General features: G+C 32.5%; 2 protein-coding genes and 1 pseudogene across 2 annotated transcripts; all 3 read left to right on the forward strand.

The window, feature by feature from the left end:
* Positions 1-820: 820 nt before the first annotated feature.
* Positions 821-1750, forward strand: LOC125392842 (olfactory receptor 5H19-like). The gene has a single exon (XM_048422808.3). The coding sequence runs from the start codon at positions 821-823 to the stop codon at positions 1748-1750; it is 930 nt and encodes a 309-aa protein (XP_048278765.2).
* Positions 1751-10328: 8578 nt separating this feature from the next.
* LOC125392898 (olfactory receptor 5K17) lies at positions 10329-11282 on the forward strand. The gene has a single exon (XM_048422878.3). It carries the CDS (start codon positions 10332-10334, stop codon positions 11280-11282), a length of 951 nt encoding a protein of 316 aa, XP_048278835.3. The 5' UTR covers positions 10329-10331.
* A 6900-nt stretch (positions 11283-18182) lies between these two features.
* LOC125392912 (olfactory receptor 5K16-like) lies at positions 18183-19142 on the forward strand (annotated as a pseudogene).
* The last annotated feature ends 643 nt before the right edge of the window (positions 19143-19785 follow it).

A 19785-nucleotide genomic window follows, 5' to 3' on the forward strand; every position in this document is an offset into this window, starting at 1 on the left:
AACAAATGATGTTTCCATTCCAATAAACACCAAGCTCACCTGTGGTGTTTCCCTATATAATAGTCACTTGATATTAATACTCTCAAATTTATATTTGTCTTATTATTGTCAATGTCCAGTCACACAAGTTTCAATAACTTCATTTGCATTGAATATCATCAGTCAGGAGAAGTTTTTTTTTATAATATTGGTCATTAGATTCTAGTTTATAAACTTTTATGTCAATTTATAACTAACTCTTAGGATCAACAATTTGAATAAATGTTCCCAGAAAATTCTGCTTTACACAGGAGACTCTAGGTGCATTAAGATTATTCTATATTTCTGATCTCTGATTCATTTATAAGAAACTGATTTTATCTTCTTCTGTATAATAACTTTTATCCCCAGGTCACTATATATTTTAAGATTTCACATTATTAAATTAGAGTATTAGAATTAACAAGGACCCTCAGTTGAATTTCCTGTATAATCTAGATGCTTAAAACATCTTTTGCCTTGATTATGAATATGAAACACAAAGAATTTTTAAAGCAAACCAGTTTGTATTTCCACATATTTCACACAGGTTTGAGAGGTATCTTTCCCTTGAATATATTAATGTATTCACAATTTCGATTAAAATAATAAACTAAAACAATTCTTTCAACTGAGGAAAAGTTTTGATCTTATATGATGATATTAAATGAAATTTGATAGTCATTCTGATGAAAACATAGATGTGCTTTAAACTCTATTATCCAAAATTTTACTTTACAAAATTTTATAAATTCTGTGTAATAGCTATCATTTCTCATTCTCAGGGACATCCAGTGAGGGAATGGGGACTGAGAATGCAACAGTGCTGACACAGTTTGTTCTCACAGGACTCACTCATCTGCCACAGTGGAAAATCCCCCTCTTCCTGCTGTTCTTGGTGATCTATCTCATCACCATTGTGGGGAACCTTGGTCTCATCACTCTCATCTGGAATGACCCAGGCCTTCACATTCCCATGTATTTATTTCTAGGGAGTTTAGCATTTGTGGATACCTGGTTGTCATCCACCGTGACACCAAAGATGCTACTAGACATTTTTGCCAAGAGTAAACTGATTTCCCTCTCAGAATGCATGATACAGTTTTTTTCATTTGCAATCAGTGCAACCACAGAATGTTTTCTTTTGGCAGCAATGGCCTATGATCGCTACATAGCCATATGCAAACCTTTACTCTACCCAGTGATTATGACAAATAAACTTTGTATATGTCTGTTAATATTATCTTTTATTGGTGGGTTTATTCATGCTTTAATTCATGAAGGCTTTTTAGTAAGACTAACATTCTGTAATTCTAACATAATACATCATTTTTATTGTGATGTTATGCCACTGTTAAAGATTTCCTGTACTGACCCTTCTCTCAATTACCTAATGCTTTTTATTTTTTCTGGCTCAATTCAAGTATTTACTATTTCAACTATTCTTGTCTCTTACACTATCATTCTGTTTTCAATCTTAAATCAGAAATCTCTCAAAGGCATAAAGAAAGCATTTTCCACATGTGGAGCCCATCTCTTGTCTGTCTCTTTATACTATGGCCCTCTTCTTTTCATGTATGTGCGTCCTGCGTCTCCACAAGTAGATGACGATGACATGATGGATTCTGTATTTTACACTGTCTTAATTCCTGTACTAAATCCAATTATCTACAGTTTGAGAAATAAGCAAGTAAAAAATTCACTTGCAAAATTCTTAAAGAGAAAGTCTTAGGTCTCATATTATTATCTGTTTTATTCATATTAAAAATTGCAATGTTATACAGAATTAATTTGACTGTATTTTGTGCATTGTTCAAAATGTTTTGAAAATAAACCGAGCATAGAATTCTGTTGTGGGTCTTGTTTTGCAGTGTATGTTTGTCCTATATGAACATGTATGTGGGAGTAGTTCTATTTAGTCATGCAAACATGTACATTGCCCAGAGTATGTCAAGTGTCCTGCTTATTCATTTTTTAAGTTATCTTCTTGAAAAAGTATCTTTCACTAAACATGGAGCTAAAATTTAACTTGCTAATTATAATAATACCTTTTATACAGCCCTCATATCACTAATATTAGAAGCATGTTTGGGGCATCATCTTTTCAACAGTGGAATTGGAAACCCTTTTCCCTGTCATTTGTATGATATATTGCTGTGGTGATGAACACAGTTATTCACCTTTTGTAGCAAATGCTCTTACCCACTGAAAATATCCCTGTTCCCCAGAGCTAATACTGGAATGGACTCTAGTCTATGTACCTATTTTTAGTATTTGAAATAAATTTTAAATTATACAAATAGTTTTAATGAAATGTTCCAGTATAGTAAAATAAATACAATATGATTCAACTTAAAACATTTTAATGGTTTTTATGCTTTTCATTATGTCATTTTAAATCCATTAACTTAATGATGTGGTTTTTATAAAGATAAAATAAATTTGATGTCATTGTCAGCATGAAGAATCATAGAACATTAACCTATTCAGATGAGGCAGTGCTATATTTGTGTAAATAAACACAAACCTTCAAATTTTTTAGAAATATAGGTCTTTAGTTAAATTCACTTGTGTGAAATAATGATTCTAACAATTCAACTTGCGGTTCTCACAAAGAGTGTAAAAGACATGGGAATGTAAGTTCAAGTTAAGACAGTGAACAGACAGTCAAAGAATGCTCTGTGGTCGGTGAGCTTGTGAGAGTGAGGAGAGGCCCATTAAACTCACTATCTAGGATAAGTTTGTGTTTCTTTTTAATTTTGTTTTGTGTTTTTTCCGCATACAAAAAGTTTCAGAGATACAAGACATTAGTATCTTTTATGAAATAAATAATTGTGAGATTTTATTGAGAAAATGTCCTGGAAAAGACAGAACAAGGTTGACGTTAGCTCAATTCAGGAAATAACCAAGCTAGCTAAAAGATAAAACAATTATAAGGGTCTCGATAGCCTAAATTTTATAAAAGTGATTTGATTAGGGTTTAATAGGTTATCTAGAAGTTTTAGAGTATGTAGTTGAAGAAACTATTTTAAATTACATCATCTAAGCTCAAATAGTAATAAGATTTTATGATATCCTAGTCCCTGGAGGTTTTCTTAGACTTTTGTGAAAGAGAACAAATTTTATGTGCTTTATATTTGGAGTGACCTTGGTTACAGACTCCATGAATAGGGTGAGTACAGAATGAGTGAGCCATCTCAGATCCATCTGTGTTTCTTCTACATACACTAATTTGGTTAAGACACTACTCCACTTTGTGCATTCATTGCAACACTTCTTTCTACCTTCTGTTGATAGTCTCTTCCTTTCCAAAATGTTTTCCCATGTGCTTTGGGATTAAAGCTTTTTTGGATAAATGTTAATGGAAATGTATTGCTAGTATCGTATCTACATGTATATTATACATACATATAAATGTAAAGATATACATGTACAATTGCATGTATCTGTCTAAATTTATAATTTATATATGATGTGATCTCATCTCTGTGCATGATTGTATTTATGGATATATTTAAACATATTCATTTTTCACATCCTATGGTTGTTCATTCTGACAAATTGCAGGTCATTTAATAAACTATGCCACTATTTGTGGATATCAGCAGGCTGTGCAAACTTTAGTATATAGGTTATGTGGGAGATTTTGTCAATAGAGGCATATTCGAATAAGATTGTGAGACTCTGATCACATCATCTTGCCTCTTTTTCTTCTTTAGACCTGAAATGAAAAGCTTTGTTTTACAATTCAATTTTGTCATAACACCAAGCCTCTAATGAAAGGGTCAATTAATAATGCAATAAAACCTTTAAATTGTGATCTACATAAAGCCTTTCTTTCTATGAGTTGATTTGTCTGGGCTTTTTTTGTTTTGTTTTAAACTTGTGGAATATGGAGTCAAATTTAAACTGAATTCCTATACATTTTTAAAGAAATAAACAATTTGATGTATTTGCATTTAGTATAATCTCAGTAAACAATACTAAACTAAAGCCTCTAAAAACTTATTTGCTGTTCTTGAATTGTATTTGTCCTTGTGTAATATTTCACTTTTGGCTACAAATTTGTTTAGACTACAATTTAAAGTCTTATTGCACTTTCTGTCTTTTGTAATACACATGAGATGAATCTTTCAGCAAAAAGTATATAGAATGAAGTAGGAATGTATTGCTCCTTTTAATCATATGAGGGAAGTAGAATGACTGTTGACTGAGAGTAGATGCTTCCAGTAAATTCATCTTTAGACTTCATGGCATTCAACAGCACCTTACATTGTTATATAATGTTCCTCTTAAAATTAGATGTATCAGTTTTATGTTTATTATTTCAAAATATAGAAAAAACATTTAATTTTGAATATTGAATAACAAAAACATATGTAAAAAGTACCGTTTTGGTCTTTAATTTGGAATTTAGGTTCACAGATTAGAACAGGTCTTGTAATCTTCAAAGATATAAACAGAATCTCAAAGTTCCAGGAAGGGATGTTCCACAATGCTATGAGTTCATATTTGTGACTTCCTTGTGTTCAGAAAACACTATTATTTTGAAGTCATCTTTCCACCTGCTTGCCTGTAATGATTCCAGAGAACTAGGAGGACAGGATACAATATAGATATAGGTATTAAGGGTAGAAAATCTGTAGTCACCTATTGTCTTCAACGTTTTCTAGTTGTGAGTTTGTGGTAACCCCCTCCTGATGTGGGATTCCCCTTTGTATGTTGTGAATATGCTTTGTTACCATTGGCTAATAAACAATCAGCTTGGGCTTCTGGCATGGCAGAATAGAGCTAGGTGAGAAAACTAAACTGAATGCTGAAAGAAAAGAAGGCAGAATCAGAGAGATATCATGTAGCTGCTGAAGGAGACAGATGCCACAGAGCCTCACCAGAACACCACAAGCCTCCTGGTAAAAACAAAATAATGAATTAATTTAAGATACAAGCTAGCTAGCAATATGCTTAAGTTATTGGCTAAGAATTGTGATTACTATAGTTTCTGTGTGATTATTTTGGGTCTCAGTATCTGGGAAACAAACAAGCAGTCTCCGTCTACAGAATGGAACACCAATATGGACTAACTACACCCACATAAAACCTGAAAGAGCTTGAAAAGAATTCTAGACGCACGCACACACACACACACAAAGAAACAAAAAAAAAAAACAAACAAAAAACAAAAACAAAACAGAATTTAGTGCAACATCTTGGTAGCTGCATTTTTACCCCCAGATGGGCTGTTTAATGGCAGTGAGCAGGTAAGCTGCAGTTCCTTTAAGAGACATATTATTGATTCAGCATTAGCAGCAAAAAACCCATGTGGCTTCTTTAAGAAATTGTAGCGTCCTGGTTTGTATTAGTTGCATGAACATCTCTGGCTCTTTCAGGAGATCGAGCACTTAAATGGAATCTGTAAGCAACATGTTATAAATTGCTAAATAAAAGGTGACATGACATAGACACACTGTGACCTTGGTGCTGGGTCAATGTGTAGGACTCTCAAAGGCAGTGAATATGCCTCCACCATGTTGGACTGGGTAGAGCTAACAGAGTTGATCCTAGCCATGCCTGCTTAACATTTGAAAAAAATACTCTTGGTCAAAAATAATTACAGATATGCAAGTATTAAAGACAAATACAGATAAAAAGACTTCTAAATGGGTCACAGTGTTGGGAAAATGCATGTACACATGAGAGAGAGAAGAAAAAGAGTATAAATAATTATAAAAGAGTACAGACAGTCATAGATTGAAAGACCAAAGATAATACAATAAATATTAAATTTATAGAAAAATTTAAGAAAGACACAGATGAGAGTTAGGAAAGAAATCTCTTGATCGAGGGAGCCATTGTGGGTTTAACAAGAAACCTGGTCCTAGAGAAACTTCCAGGAATTCTCAAGGATTACCCCAGCTAAGATCCTAAGCAATAAAGGAGTGGGTGTCCAAACTAGCCTTGCCCTGTGGTCAGACTGGTGAATATCTTAAATATAACCATAGAACCTTCATCAAGCAAATAATAGAAACAGAGGCAGAGACCTGTTTTGGAGTACTGGATTGAGCTCCCAAAGTCCAGTTGAAGAGTGGGAGCAGTGAGAATATGAGCAAAAAGGTCAAGACTATGATGGGGACACCCACTGAAATAGTCTACCTGAGCTAATGGGAGCTCACCATCTCCACCCAGACAGGGAAGAAACCAGCATAGGTCCAAATTAGTCCCTCTGAATTTACTTGACAGGTGAATGGCTGGGGCAAACTGAGGGGCCACTAGCAGTGGCACCAAGATTCATCCCTACTGGTTGTACTGGTATTTTAAGAACCTATTCTCTTTAGACAGATGCCTTGCTTGGTCTAGATATAGTTGGGAGGGCCTTGGACCTTACCCTCTCTGTGAAGTAGATGGGGTTTGAGGTGGGGAATAAGTGTAAAGAGTGCAAAGAGGGGAGGGAGTGGAAACTTGATTTCATATGTATGATGAAAAGATACTTTGTTTTCTTTTAAAAAAGAAAAGAAAAAAAAATAAGCCACATAAAGATGGAAAATATATAGAGAATCTGGATTATGTATATTACTGTGTTTTATTTCAAATTTTTGACTGTGAATGAATTAAGTACAATGAGACATTCCATTGTACAGACTGCTAAGCTAAACCAACATATGTATTTTAAAGGTATATTGACATCAAAATTTGGTTCTAAGGATATGTTGCTTTGGAAAGGAGGTCTGCTTTTCTTTCCACAGATGGTGAGAAACTTTAGAATCCATCCAGACTAATATGGTTTGATGGACCAAGATCCTCTGGAAGGTCTCTGTGAACCCCCAAATACTTCACCCAATCAAAAGCAAGAAGCTATATGGAGAGAACTATGTCCAATTTTCCAAATATTGCTCATAATTTTTTTCATTTATATGGGGATATAACATAGAAATGAATACTTTTAATGGTATGGATCTTGGTTTATTTATAAAATTTTATGGTCAATTTTGTTATATGTATAGTTCTGCTCATGATTAAAATATTGTGTTTGGGCAGCTCATTTTAAAATGTAATATATAGCTGGGCAGTGGTAGCTCATGCCTTTAATCCCAGCTCTTGGGAGGCAGATCTCTACGAGTTTGAGGCCAGCTTGAGCTACATGAGCTAGTTCCAGGACAGGCACCAAAGCTACAGAAAAAGCTTGTCTAAAAAAACCCCAAAAGAGAAATGTATAATTATGAAATGCAGATAAATAGATATTCATCTATAACAGTCAATCTTGTAGTAATATTAATTAGGTTTTCTAGAAGTACAGAGAAATATTTAAGATGGATAGGGATTCTTCAAACCTTTCAATGACTAACAGAATATGACATTTAAAATGTTTTTAAAAATTAGAACATATGTAGGACAACTGAGTGGAGTGGAAGACAAAGGGTAATGTAGAGTAGGGAATATGGGAGTATAATTAACAGTAAATTGGTGTCATCACAGAGCTGAAGGTAGATTTGAATTCAACAAGAGTCAGGCAGTCCTTGTTATCCTGTGCCTAGCTTCCTTCACTCAACAGGTCATAAAGTTCCACTTTTAATATATAATATAGATTTGTCTATGAATAATTGGATAATTGGTAAATTGGTAAACCTTCTATATGGGGTCTAAAAAGAATCATGGCCTTTTCCTTTCTCTGACTGCAAATATACCCTGGTTTTCTTCTGACATAAGTGTCACAAGGAACATATTCAGTATTGTTTTAGAAAACAGATGTGTAGGATGTGGCCAGACTCTTGTAGATAATGAAAGTAATGAATTAAATTCTGGTTGACTGATTCAGATTTTCTCCCTTGTATCCACAAATTCAAATATATCTAAATCTTTTTTTTACTTCATGTGACTCACATAGATATTTTTTATCCATTACAACTCTAAACTAGGTAAAATAAAAGATAATGGTATAATCAAGTGCAGCACCAGTCAACATCATCTACAAGTTGACTGTAAAAATGGGTGTTGATTTCCCTTCAAGAAATCATTCACCTGTCTTCAGTCTGTCTTTAATTAATGCCTTTCCATTAACTGGAGGTTTGGGAAACTGGCTCTAAGATGAGGAGTCTCTGCAGAAATGACCAAAGTTCTTGTCAAGAAATCCCTGTAGAATTAACAGAACTTTACTTTGCCCTCAAGATAACTAATTAATCACTGACACACATGGAAAGAAGGTGTCCTAGATATTCAAAATTTAATCCCCAGTGTTTTAAATGTTGACATTTATTCTGAATTCTGAACTAAGAAACTTCATAAGGGAAACCAATCATATAAAAAGTGTGTCTGTGAACTCAAAATATTAAGATGAATTTTAAGTCACTTACAAACATGAAGAAATCCAGATCTCCAAAGCACTTCACTGTTTTATTGTTTTTACACTTTACTTACTTAATTTTCATGTCTCTAAACTGAACATATCCTGACAAGATATAATGAAACAGTAAATGAGCCCTCCAGTTAATCTGAGTTCAGAAGGACTATAGTTTATCAGTTAATATACAGGTAAGATATTAATATCTCTGTAAAATAATTTGAGGATGTAGAGTAAAAGAATTTTTTGATTTAGTGGAATAATCATTTTAATAATTATTAAATAATCATTTAATAATCAACATAATATGTTTTTTGCTGGAGAACAGAAAATGAGATTTTACTTATAGTAGTTTGTTAGATCTTCTAAATAAAAATTAACTTTTGAAAACTAAACCTAAATATTTTCAGTTGATTTCCATATTCTGTTGTGCTAAAATAATAAAAGAGAATTATTTTACAGTTCTTGAAATATATTTTCAAAATCCTTAAATTAAAGAGATATAAAATGTTATAGATCTGAACTATAAATGGATACTTATTTTATTCATTTGACTATATTTTTACTATAAAGCTATAGAAAATTTAATCATATTATTGTGAATGGATAGCAAAAATAATATATTAAGTTCATTTTTAGAAGAATGGTCTGTTAAATACTAATTAAAATGGGTTCCATTTTTAAACATGCAGTTTAGAAAGTTTAAAATCTTAAGCAAAACACCACTGCTTCACTATGGTTATTCTAAATGCACAGAACGTCAATAACATATATAGTCTGGGTCTAAGAAAGTGTTTTGGTGTCCTTAAATCATTTGTGAAATGGTTTTATTCATGAGGGTAATTAAAATTAATAATTTGTGAAATTAAAAATTAAAGTGCATGCAGAAAAACTACATGTACAAAATGTACATGTACAAAATGTTCTTCCTATTTTGTATTAAGCCAAGAGACTTATTCTTTCTGATAGAGAAAGATAATTGTAACAGTTTTTTGAATTCCATGCTGTTTCTGCACTTAATATAGTACAATGTTACATTGGTAACACTATAATAGTATACAGTAAATCAGAGTGATATTGAATTCTGAAATATAGAATTTTAGAAACAAATGACTTCATAGATTTAAATACTCAGATAAATATATATCTGTTAAAAACATAACAAAAATAAAGGTTAGGTATTGATTCACTCTGAATGAATTGGAGTTATATAAGTTGGGTGTTTAGAGTAATCTATATTTGGAATAAGAATGGGTTCTTTTTCATGAAGTCTCATATTAACTGTATCTACAAGAGGCTTGAAACTAGACCAACTGTTAGCATACCTAGATAATTAAGAAAAGCAACACCATTTGGAAGCCAATCAGATGAGAGGAATAGGAACTATATTATGTTAAAATGAGTATGAAGTGATTTGTAACTAAGAAAATATTATGGTGTTTTATATTCTTACACTGACTTAAAGAATAAAGAGATTCTTCTGAAAATACCCAACTATTACTTTACCTGGGAAAAGTGTAAGCTGGAGAAATTCATTTATTTCAAACCACTCAGATTCTGTGTATATTTTAAAAATTCTTGACGGGATCCTAGAGATAATTCATTTTTTAGCATTACATGGATCCCATAATATAATGTTTAGAATGTTTTGCCTGAAGAATTTTCTTATCATATTCTTTCATGTTGAGAAAAGACAGTTAACAGGCTATGAATTTTTTTTCTCATACAGACTAGCTCATGCAGCTAAACCTTTTCTCCAGGAGATGCATAGACATTTCAGGACAGCCCTGTGTGCATTATCTATGAGTAACTGCTCCCAGTGACCTATGCTGGGCATGCTGCTCTTCAGGAGACAGCAGACGATGACGTGATGAGGGTATTTCTTGTTCATATTGTAGTTAGAAGAGTGTAATAAGATACAGTCTTCTTGTAACTTCAGGTAAATTACTTTATTGTGTTGTCTTTGCACAGATCAGGAATCATGAAGGAAAATAATTCTTTGACAACAGAGTTCATCCTGGTGGGATTCTCAGACAACCCAGTCCTGAAGATCCTCCTGTTCTTGTTGTTCTCTGCTATCTATCTGGTCACCATGGTGGGGAATCTTGGACTGGTGGTCTTGATCTACATGGAACGCCATCTTCATACACCCATGTACATCTTTCTGGGCAACCTGGCTCTCATGGATTCCTGCTGCTCCTGTGCCATCACTCCAAAAATGCTAGAGAACTTTATTTCTGTGGACAGAAGGATTTCTCTCTATGAATGCATGATACAGTTCTATTTTCTCTGTTTTGCTGAAACTGCAGACTGCTTCCTACTTGCAGTGATGGCTTATGATCGGTATGTGGCCATATGCAATCCACTACAGTATCACACCATGATGTCCAAGAAACTCTCCATTCAGATGAGTATAGGCACCTTCATTGCCAGTAACCTGCATTCAATAATTCAGACAAGTTGTCTGTTAAGATTAAATTTCTGTAAATCAAATCACATTGATCACTTCTTCTGTGACATTCTTCCACTCTATAGGCTCTCCTGTACAGATCCTTTTATTAATGAACTAATGATATATATTTTTTCAATGCCAATTCAAGTCTTTACCATTACCACTGTCTTGGTCTCTTATTTCTGCATTCTTCTCACTATTTTCAAGATGAAATCTAAGGATGGAAGAGGAAAAGCATTTTACACTTGTGCATCCCACTTTCTTTCTGTGTCGATATTCTACACCTGCCTTCTTACATATATAGGACCATCTAAAGATGGTAATAAAGATATACCTGTGGCTGTATTTTATACAATAATAATTCCTTTGTTAAACCCTTTTATTTACAGTCTGAGAAACAAGGAGGTTTTAAATGCTGTTAAGAAAGTTATGAAAATTTATAGTATTTTAAAAAAATCTTCATCATCTACACTGCATTAATTTCATCTCATTAAAATAATTTTACGAATTTGGAATATAGAAAATTGAAAATGTGGTTTATATAAGGTGTTAGTTTTAAAATCATTAGACTCTATTATTCAGCAGCATACAAACACAATTCCAAAATAATTTTCAACTAGTACTCTGCAATATATTACAAGATAATGATTCTATCTACTTTCATTATTGCTAAGAGATTTTTCTTTAGCACTGTAATTTCATATTCAATAAACTAATAGAATTAAATAGTTAAGTAATTTAATGTACAAGACCCTTCTTTAATTAATATTATTTAGCTAATGGAAGAAAAATTGTTATTTTTCCAGAATGTCCAAATCTAATATTTCTAGACATTAACTGATTTTTAAAAAAAATTTCTTTTTCCTCCTTTTCAAAAACAAATACAATAATATAGAAAGCCAACTAAATAATATTTTTATTAATATCATGAATTATTAATATTTGTAAATCATCATACAAATTCATATGCTTTTTACTCATTTTCTCAGTTTATGTTAGATTAGTAGATTCTTAAGCTAGACAGTTTAAATTTCAAAGTTGTGGTATCTTTTTTTTAGTAATTATTATCTCACACACATATGGGTGTGTGTGTGTGTGTGTATATATATACATATATATATAACACATATATAAATATATATTCCTAAATATATCTATATAGCCTTCTCAGTTTGTATACTGCTACTTGCATTCATGCATTCAGGGATGACCATCTTGGACTGAATAACCAGTTAGTGTGCTCTTATCTTGGTAAAACTATAGTTCACTTTCCCAACACTCCTTAGTTGTATGTGGTTTCTTTGTGTAGGGCTGAGGCCTCCTAGACTTTCCCTGTCCATGCTAACTTTGTTATTATTAATGACATTCATCTGTGAAGGAAATAAATTAATATTAATAGAGTTTGATATACACTTTACCCAAACTCACTAAAGTGAGCATCTTCATACTATCATGGCATTCTTCTTATTAAGAGAGCTATGCTAATACAATACTATTACATGTAGAGTTTATATTGAATTTTAATACATCTTCCATTATAGTCATATTTCTGGCCATGATTTAGTTTCAGAAGCCAACTTGTCTTTAATTGTCAACTCTCCGTAATTTCCAATGGAATGTGAAGGTTTTTTAGACTGTCCAATGACCCTGGCACTTGAGAAGAGTTCTGTTCATACATCTTATATCATTCTTATTTGAATCATTCTCATATATCCCCATTATTATATTTTGGAAATGAATATCACAGAATTTAATTATGCTTATCTCCTCAGGGCTTACTTGCATCAACTTGACTTACTGCTCTTGTTTATAGCTTAGTTTGTGTGTGTGTGTGTGTGTGTGTGTGTGTGTGTGTGTGTGTGTAAATGTATGTATCCAATACCTGGCCTCACAATCCACATTTTGTTTTCTAGATGATTCTTAATGGATAGTTATTTTTCCTTCTGTCAGCATTCAAACATTCAGGGTCTCTTGAATTTTTGATGATGTGTATTTTCTTATAAAGATAAGAGCAGAACACTGCCACAACCCTATATTCTTTTCTTACCACCTGAATGGTCACCATTGTAGATGAATTATCATTTCTCTTTTTCAAGAGGTTTAGCCTTTTCATAGCGAATCTTTATTAATTTTGATGGTATCCATATTTTTTCTTCTCCTGTGGAAACAAGAACAAAACCCCTTCCCCAACATAGCACATCACCTGGTTTTCATTGTGAGGTCAACACATCCTTGAAATAAACTTGTTGATTCAATTCAGGAGTTTTTTTTCCCATTATCCAAAGCCTCTCTGTTGCTATTTATCCTTTCCCATTAGTGTTAAGAAAATTCAAGGTTAATAAAGCATTATGCAATCTATTTCTGGGGGTATTTTCTATCCCTTTCTGTTTGTTCAGCATATCCTTGATAGTACAGTTTGACATTTTTAAAACTGCCTTACCTGTAGGATTATTTGGTATACCTGTAATGTGCTTTATATTGTATTAGGCAAAAAAAGCATTTCACTTTTTAGATACATATGTTGGACCATTGTCTGTCTTCATTTGTGCAGGAATGTCCATGATGGCCATAACTTCTAATAAAGGCATGATTACTGAATCAGCCTTCTCTGAGCTCAAGGCAATTACCCATTGAAAGCATGAGTATGTGTTTATGATGTGGTGTACATATTTTAAATTACCAAATTCTGCAAAATACAACACATCCATCTGACAGATGTCATTCCTTTGAGTACCCTTTGGGTGATTGCTCAGATAGCTAATTGTCTCCATAATTTATTACTCATTTTGGAAGCTGCTTGATTGTACTTCCTCCTTGTTCAAGTAATATTATTACTTTTCTCAGGTCTTCAGTGGGGTTGAAGATTAGATAGACATAGTTACTGTACTCTTATGATCTAGCAAAACCATTTTCCATACAAGACTTAGATTCCTTAGGATAGAATGTTTATTAAAACATTTAACATACATTCCTTGTTTAATATTGTTTATACTGCTTGTAATTCTAATTATACTTGATATCTGTTTCTAGTATTTATAGTTTGGTATCGGGTTTGGAACTCTCTTATTTAAACAAACGGGAGAAGTGCTGTGGGAGTACTTTCTGCTCCTTCAGCCAATAGCCTTTAAGATACCAGTCCACTTGGGCAAGGTCTCTTATACTGTAAAAGCAGTTGTAAGGTGTGTCTGCTCTCTTGTTTCCAGGTCTCACTTCCAGCTGCTAGACTGTTCCTTTTCATGCAGAGGATTGTTATCTAGGAAAGTGATCTGTAGGTTTTCTCCTTAAATAAAAGCGTTTTTATTATTCATAATTCTGAACTGGTGTGGGATTGTTTTGTGACTTCCATAATCAGTAGTTCAAGACATTTCACAGGACAAGAATATTAGAATGAGGCCTAGAGAACAATCTTGTGATATTTTGTTGAAGAATGTGGCTGCTTTTTGCTGTTGTCTGAAAAATATGCATGAGACTAAATTGAAGAGTTTGGGAGAACTATGTTGGCGGTAATTTCAAAATAGCCTAGTATTGACTCTGTCATGTGGTTATCAGTGTTCACTTTTTTGAAGACCTAAAATAAAAAGGAGAAAGCTGAAAAGAAAGTTATAAAATATGTAATTTGAGAATAAAAGGTATACAAGGAAGTGGAAAGGAGAATAATCCTATGTTCAATGTGATAAACAGTTTAAAGAAAAGCATGACGCTAGATACTCAAAGAAGATCCTATACAATTAAGCTTTCATTTTGAAAATGAATTTTTAAAAAAATTAGTGTTTGGTGTGGTAGTGCATGTACCTTTGATCCCAGGACTCTGAAGGCAGAGATGTGAAAAACTGTAAATTCAAGGCTAGCCAAACTATAAAGCACTCCAGGGTAGTAAAACTTAAGCAGTGAAAGGAATCATTGAAAATGGAAAGTTTCTGGAGAGAGAAGTCTGCTTATTAAAAAAAGATAACCAGGAAAAATCACCAGAGCTGAACTTCAGATGATATGCCAGTTAGAGGACATATGAAAAGGCAAAGCAGACTGAAGTCTAGAGGGAAAATCTGCCAAAGAAGAAGAGAAGAAATGTTAAAAATGAAAATCTTGATGAAATAAAAGACCAATGGAAGGTGCCATCAGAAAACTTCATCAAAGACCAGGGTTGCATAAAATAATAATATAATAACCAAGCAAAAAATGTATATGGCCATGCTATCTGTAATCCTAGCTCTATAGAGAAAAGAAAGTGGAGACATTAGGAACACTGGGGATCCCTGGCCAGACATAGAAAGAAACATTGTTTGAAAGAATTAAGGAATGTGTCCTCATAACTTCAACTTTCACATGCTCTTACACACACTTACACCTAAAACTCATTCACCAGATGCTGAATACACAAATAAAATCTGATTAAGAGGATTTCTTTCACAAATAATTAAGTTAGTTTGAGAATCGAAAATTGATAATAAGCCAGGTGGTGGTGTTGCATGCCTTTAATTAGAGCATGAAGGAGACTGAAGCAGGTGGATCTCTATGAGTTTGAAGTCAGGCTAGTCTCTTCTGGAGAGTTGCAAGACAGCCAGGACTGTCACAGAGATAAGCATTGCTGTCTCACAGAACCAAAAATGATATATATTCAAGATGGGAATCAGACTTTATATGAAGATTAAAAGTATTTAAATATATAAAGAAATTCAAGAAAGAGGCCATTTAAGAGTCAATGTTCTTTTTAAAATATAATACAAGAAAGAGAAATGGTGGCTACATCCCTGGATGTGGATACTGAAGATTTAAAGATAAAAAATAATCATGTCATAAATGCTTTAAAATGTCCAGTCCATAAAACTCTCCCAAAACCAAGATAATGAGTATGTAGACTAAGTGGCATGAGAAGAACAAGGAGCCAAAACCATTTCTTGTGGGTAAAATAATATCTGTGATAGAGAAAGGATGAGTGGGATATTCACTAAAATGCTAGCTTATAATCATGACATTAATTGCATTAATCATGGTATATTTTTATAGATGTACATTTATCTCTTCCTCATGGCGAGTTGAATACAGGAACACAAACTTGCATGTAACAAATTTACTTAAAATTCTGTTTCTCAATACATAAATGTTGCCAAAGAAAACAATGTCAGAGATATTTATAAAAAATGGATTTATAGAATGGGGTCAGGTTCACTGTAGGTTGTGAGAGGTAAAAATGTGATTCCAGTTGACAGCACTATGCTTTATTGTTTAATCTAGAAATTCAAATTTCTTTTCAAATTTGTTTATTACCAAGTGATCTTTATTTTTTTTGTCCAAAACCATTTTCATGTAAGCAAGATTAATGAGGCACAGGAAATCAAATATCTGAGCATGAAAGATGATTTAGCATTTAAAGCCAACTTTATGGGCAGTTACTAGATTTAATCTCAGTATCTCGTTTCTCTTACCTTTAATTAATGTGTTTGGTTTAAGGGTATTTTGGGATTCAACCTCTCCAACTGGAGTCTCTGCAGAAATACCTATTGTCAATGCCAAGGAACTCCCTTTAGAATTGACACTGACCTATGAGTAGAGAGTGTCCTATATTCTCATAAATTATCCTTCAATGCTTTAAGGCTTCTGGAACCATTAGGTGACTCTATTGGCCTATATAGCATGATGGATAGTGAGGTTTCAGTAGTAAATGGGTTTCAAATTCCTTTCTAAAGATGTAGAAGCAAATCTAAAATGTTTCTGCATTTATTTTTTCTTTTTATCCACTTGCGTTTAGTTTGTCTCTGAATTGAAGACCTGCTGAAAAGATATAATGAAGAACTAGATGAGTTATTCTGTCTATTCTGAGCTTAAAAGTCCCATAATCATGTCAGCAAATACACAGGTACGTCATTCATAGTCTAAAAAAATAATTCTAGGATGAGTAGTAAAATTCTTAAGATTTGGTTGAATGTTTGGCATTAGAGAGGGGGAGATTAGTTTTCACATAATGAGTTCTGATACAATATTTTAAAGTAAATTATCATTCTCTACATTTATATACAAATATATATATATATATATATTTGATTTGCCCAGTGTATACTGCTAAAAATAACAATTTATAGTGCTACAAGTATTTTCACAAAAGAGTATAATTTGAGAGATATAATAGTATTATATATTTAAATTATAAATGGCAGTATATTTTTTATTGTTTTTATTGAGTTCTACATATATCTCTGCTCCCATCCCTGAATGGCAATAATTTTATTCATTTATTTATAAGCCATTGGTCATGCAACACCAGAAAACCTTTTCATGTTATGGGAGTGAAACAGAACAGTTTATTAAGTTTAAAAAAAATATCTAAAATCAAGGAAATGATGATTATAGTTTTTTAAAGAAATACTATTTAAATAATATTTTACTCTGTTTCTTCAAAAAATGTCCATACAAGATCTAGTAAAGTCAGAGAATTGTGGCAATTTCTAGGAGAACAAAATGATTTTAACAGTAAAATACATGCTGTTCTTGAATTTGAATGTTTCAGTAATGCCCGACAAACTAAAATCTAATAAAATTTTGTAGTTACAGAATTATATCAAATGAGTAAAGAAGAAAAGAATTAAAGGTTTAAATATTCTTATAAATGCATAACATTTATTGAACTCAATAAAAAGAAAACATCGCTTTATCCTGACAGTATTGGTGAATACACAGCAGGAATTTGACATTTACATATCAGCATTCACACTGTGAGCAGACACCTTGACACTAGGATTCATAATAAAGAACATATGCAAAACATTGAAAACTATACAAAAATACTAGAATACAGGGATATTAAAGAGTAGGTGTAATTCTGAAATTTATCAATCAAGAGAAAGTGGGATCCTGAATATATTGAATTCAAAAGAGAAATAATTTTAAGATCAAAATATAATATTTCACAATCTTAGCCAAACTTAAAAGTCTAATGAGCCTTCATTCAAAATGTCACACAAAAATCCAAGCTGGAAAAGATACATAAGATAGAAAAATATTTTTCAAATTCTAATTCTATGAAAATTTATCAATTAGTCATTAAATTCTTAACTCGGAAATTTATTTTTCAACATCACATTGACCCTATAAATATTTTTTGACAAGCACAGATTCTTTAAACAAGGAAAACTAGACAGACACATATATTGGCCATGAATTTATACAAATAAATTATATCCATGTGAGGCTTCTAGGATTATGCTCATACTTATCTATGTGTGACTTGTTCTCATATGACATAAAATACCATGATGTATTTCTGGGGATTGCTAAGGTAAATTGAAAAATTTCTTACTTTCTCTCTGTAACAAGAGAGGGAGACTTAGACATATTCTGCTCATAATAGCAATCAAATGTGTTAACAATTTTGGTCTCAGCAGAGAAATGAGAATGGATATGACAAATCACTCTTCAACAATGGAGTTCATCCTGGTGGGATTCTCAGATTATCCAGACCTGAAGACCCTACTGTTCCTGGTTTTCTCCGTCATCTACCTTGTCACCATGGTTGGGAATCTCGGGCTGGTGGTCTTGATCTACATGGAACGCCATCTTCACACACCCATGTACATCTTTCTGAGCAACCTGGCACTCATGGATTCTTGCTGCTCTTGTGCCATCACTCCCAAGATGTTGGAGAACTTCTTTTCTGTGGACAGAAGGATTTCCTTCTATGAATGCATGGCACAGTCCTATTTTCTCTGTTTTGCTGAAACTGCAGACTGCTTTCTTCTGTCAGCAATGGCCTATGACCGCTATGTGGCCATATGCAACCCATTGCAGTACCACACCATGATGTCCAAGAAACTCTCCATTCAGATGAGTATAGGCACATTCATAGCCAGTAACCTGCATTCCATGATTCTTGTAGGTTGTCTCTTAAGGTTAACTTTCTGTAAATCTGCTCGCATTGATCACTTCTTCTGTGACGTTCTTCCACTGTATAAGCTCTCCTGTACAGATACTTTTATTAATGAACTAATGATATATATTTTTTCAATGCCAATTCAAGTCTTTACCATCACCACTGTCTTGGTCTCTTATTTCTGCATTCTTTTCACTATTTTCAAAATGAAATCCAGGGATGGGAAAAGAAAAGCATTTTCTACTTGTGCATCCCATTTTCTTTCTGTGTCAATATTCTACATATGTATTATCATGGATAGTCGACCATTGGAAGAAGGAAATAAAGATCTATCAGTAGCTGTATTTTATACAATAATAATTCCTTTGATAAACCCTTTTATTTACAGCCTGAGGAATAAGGAAGTAGTAACTGCTATTAAAAGAGTTATAAATACTTATAGTACTTTTAGGAAATAGTCAAGCTCTACATCTCACTAGATATAACTCATTAAAATTTTATAAATGTAAAATATAAAAAAGTATACCTAAAGTTTAGTTCTTAAATAAGTAGACTTATTTATTAAGCAAGATACTAATGAAATTCAAAAATAATTTGTCAATTATTTATCTGAATTATATAGCCCAAATACGTCAATGTAAATTTAATAACTGTCATATCTACACTCATTTCATCCATAGGGTTTTCTCATAGTATTGCTTCAGTAAATTAATATCATATCATGATTAAATATAGATATTTATGAGTATCTTGAATTAACACTGTGTAGTTAATTGAAAAATATTGTGTGACTTTTCCATTGTTCTTATTTTTATGTCTCTTTAAATCTACAGGCTAAAACTTTGTGATTATCATTCAGAAATTGCTCCTCTTCTTCCCCTCTCTCTTCTGTCATTTCTTTCTTTGCCTTGAAATAGTTTATAGTTTTATTACCTCAAAAACAAACACTCTGAAGCAGCAAAACAAATATAACTAAAACTGAAAAACAATGCCATATAAATATAATTACTAGTATTTGAATGTATCATTTGATACAAATAATATAAAATTATTAGTATTTTGAATATCAGTAACTTAAATTTATAGATTTAGCATATTTTCAGATTAAATAAGTTTTAATGA

Source organism: Myodes glareolus, chromosome 2 (genome assembly GCF_982192425.1).
Source record: "Myodes glareolus chromosome 2, mMyoGla1.1, whole genome shotgun sequence".
In the NCBI taxonomy this organism is placed as follows: Eukaryota; Metazoa; Chordata; class Mammalia; order Rodentia; family Cricetidae; genus Myodes; species Myodes glareolus.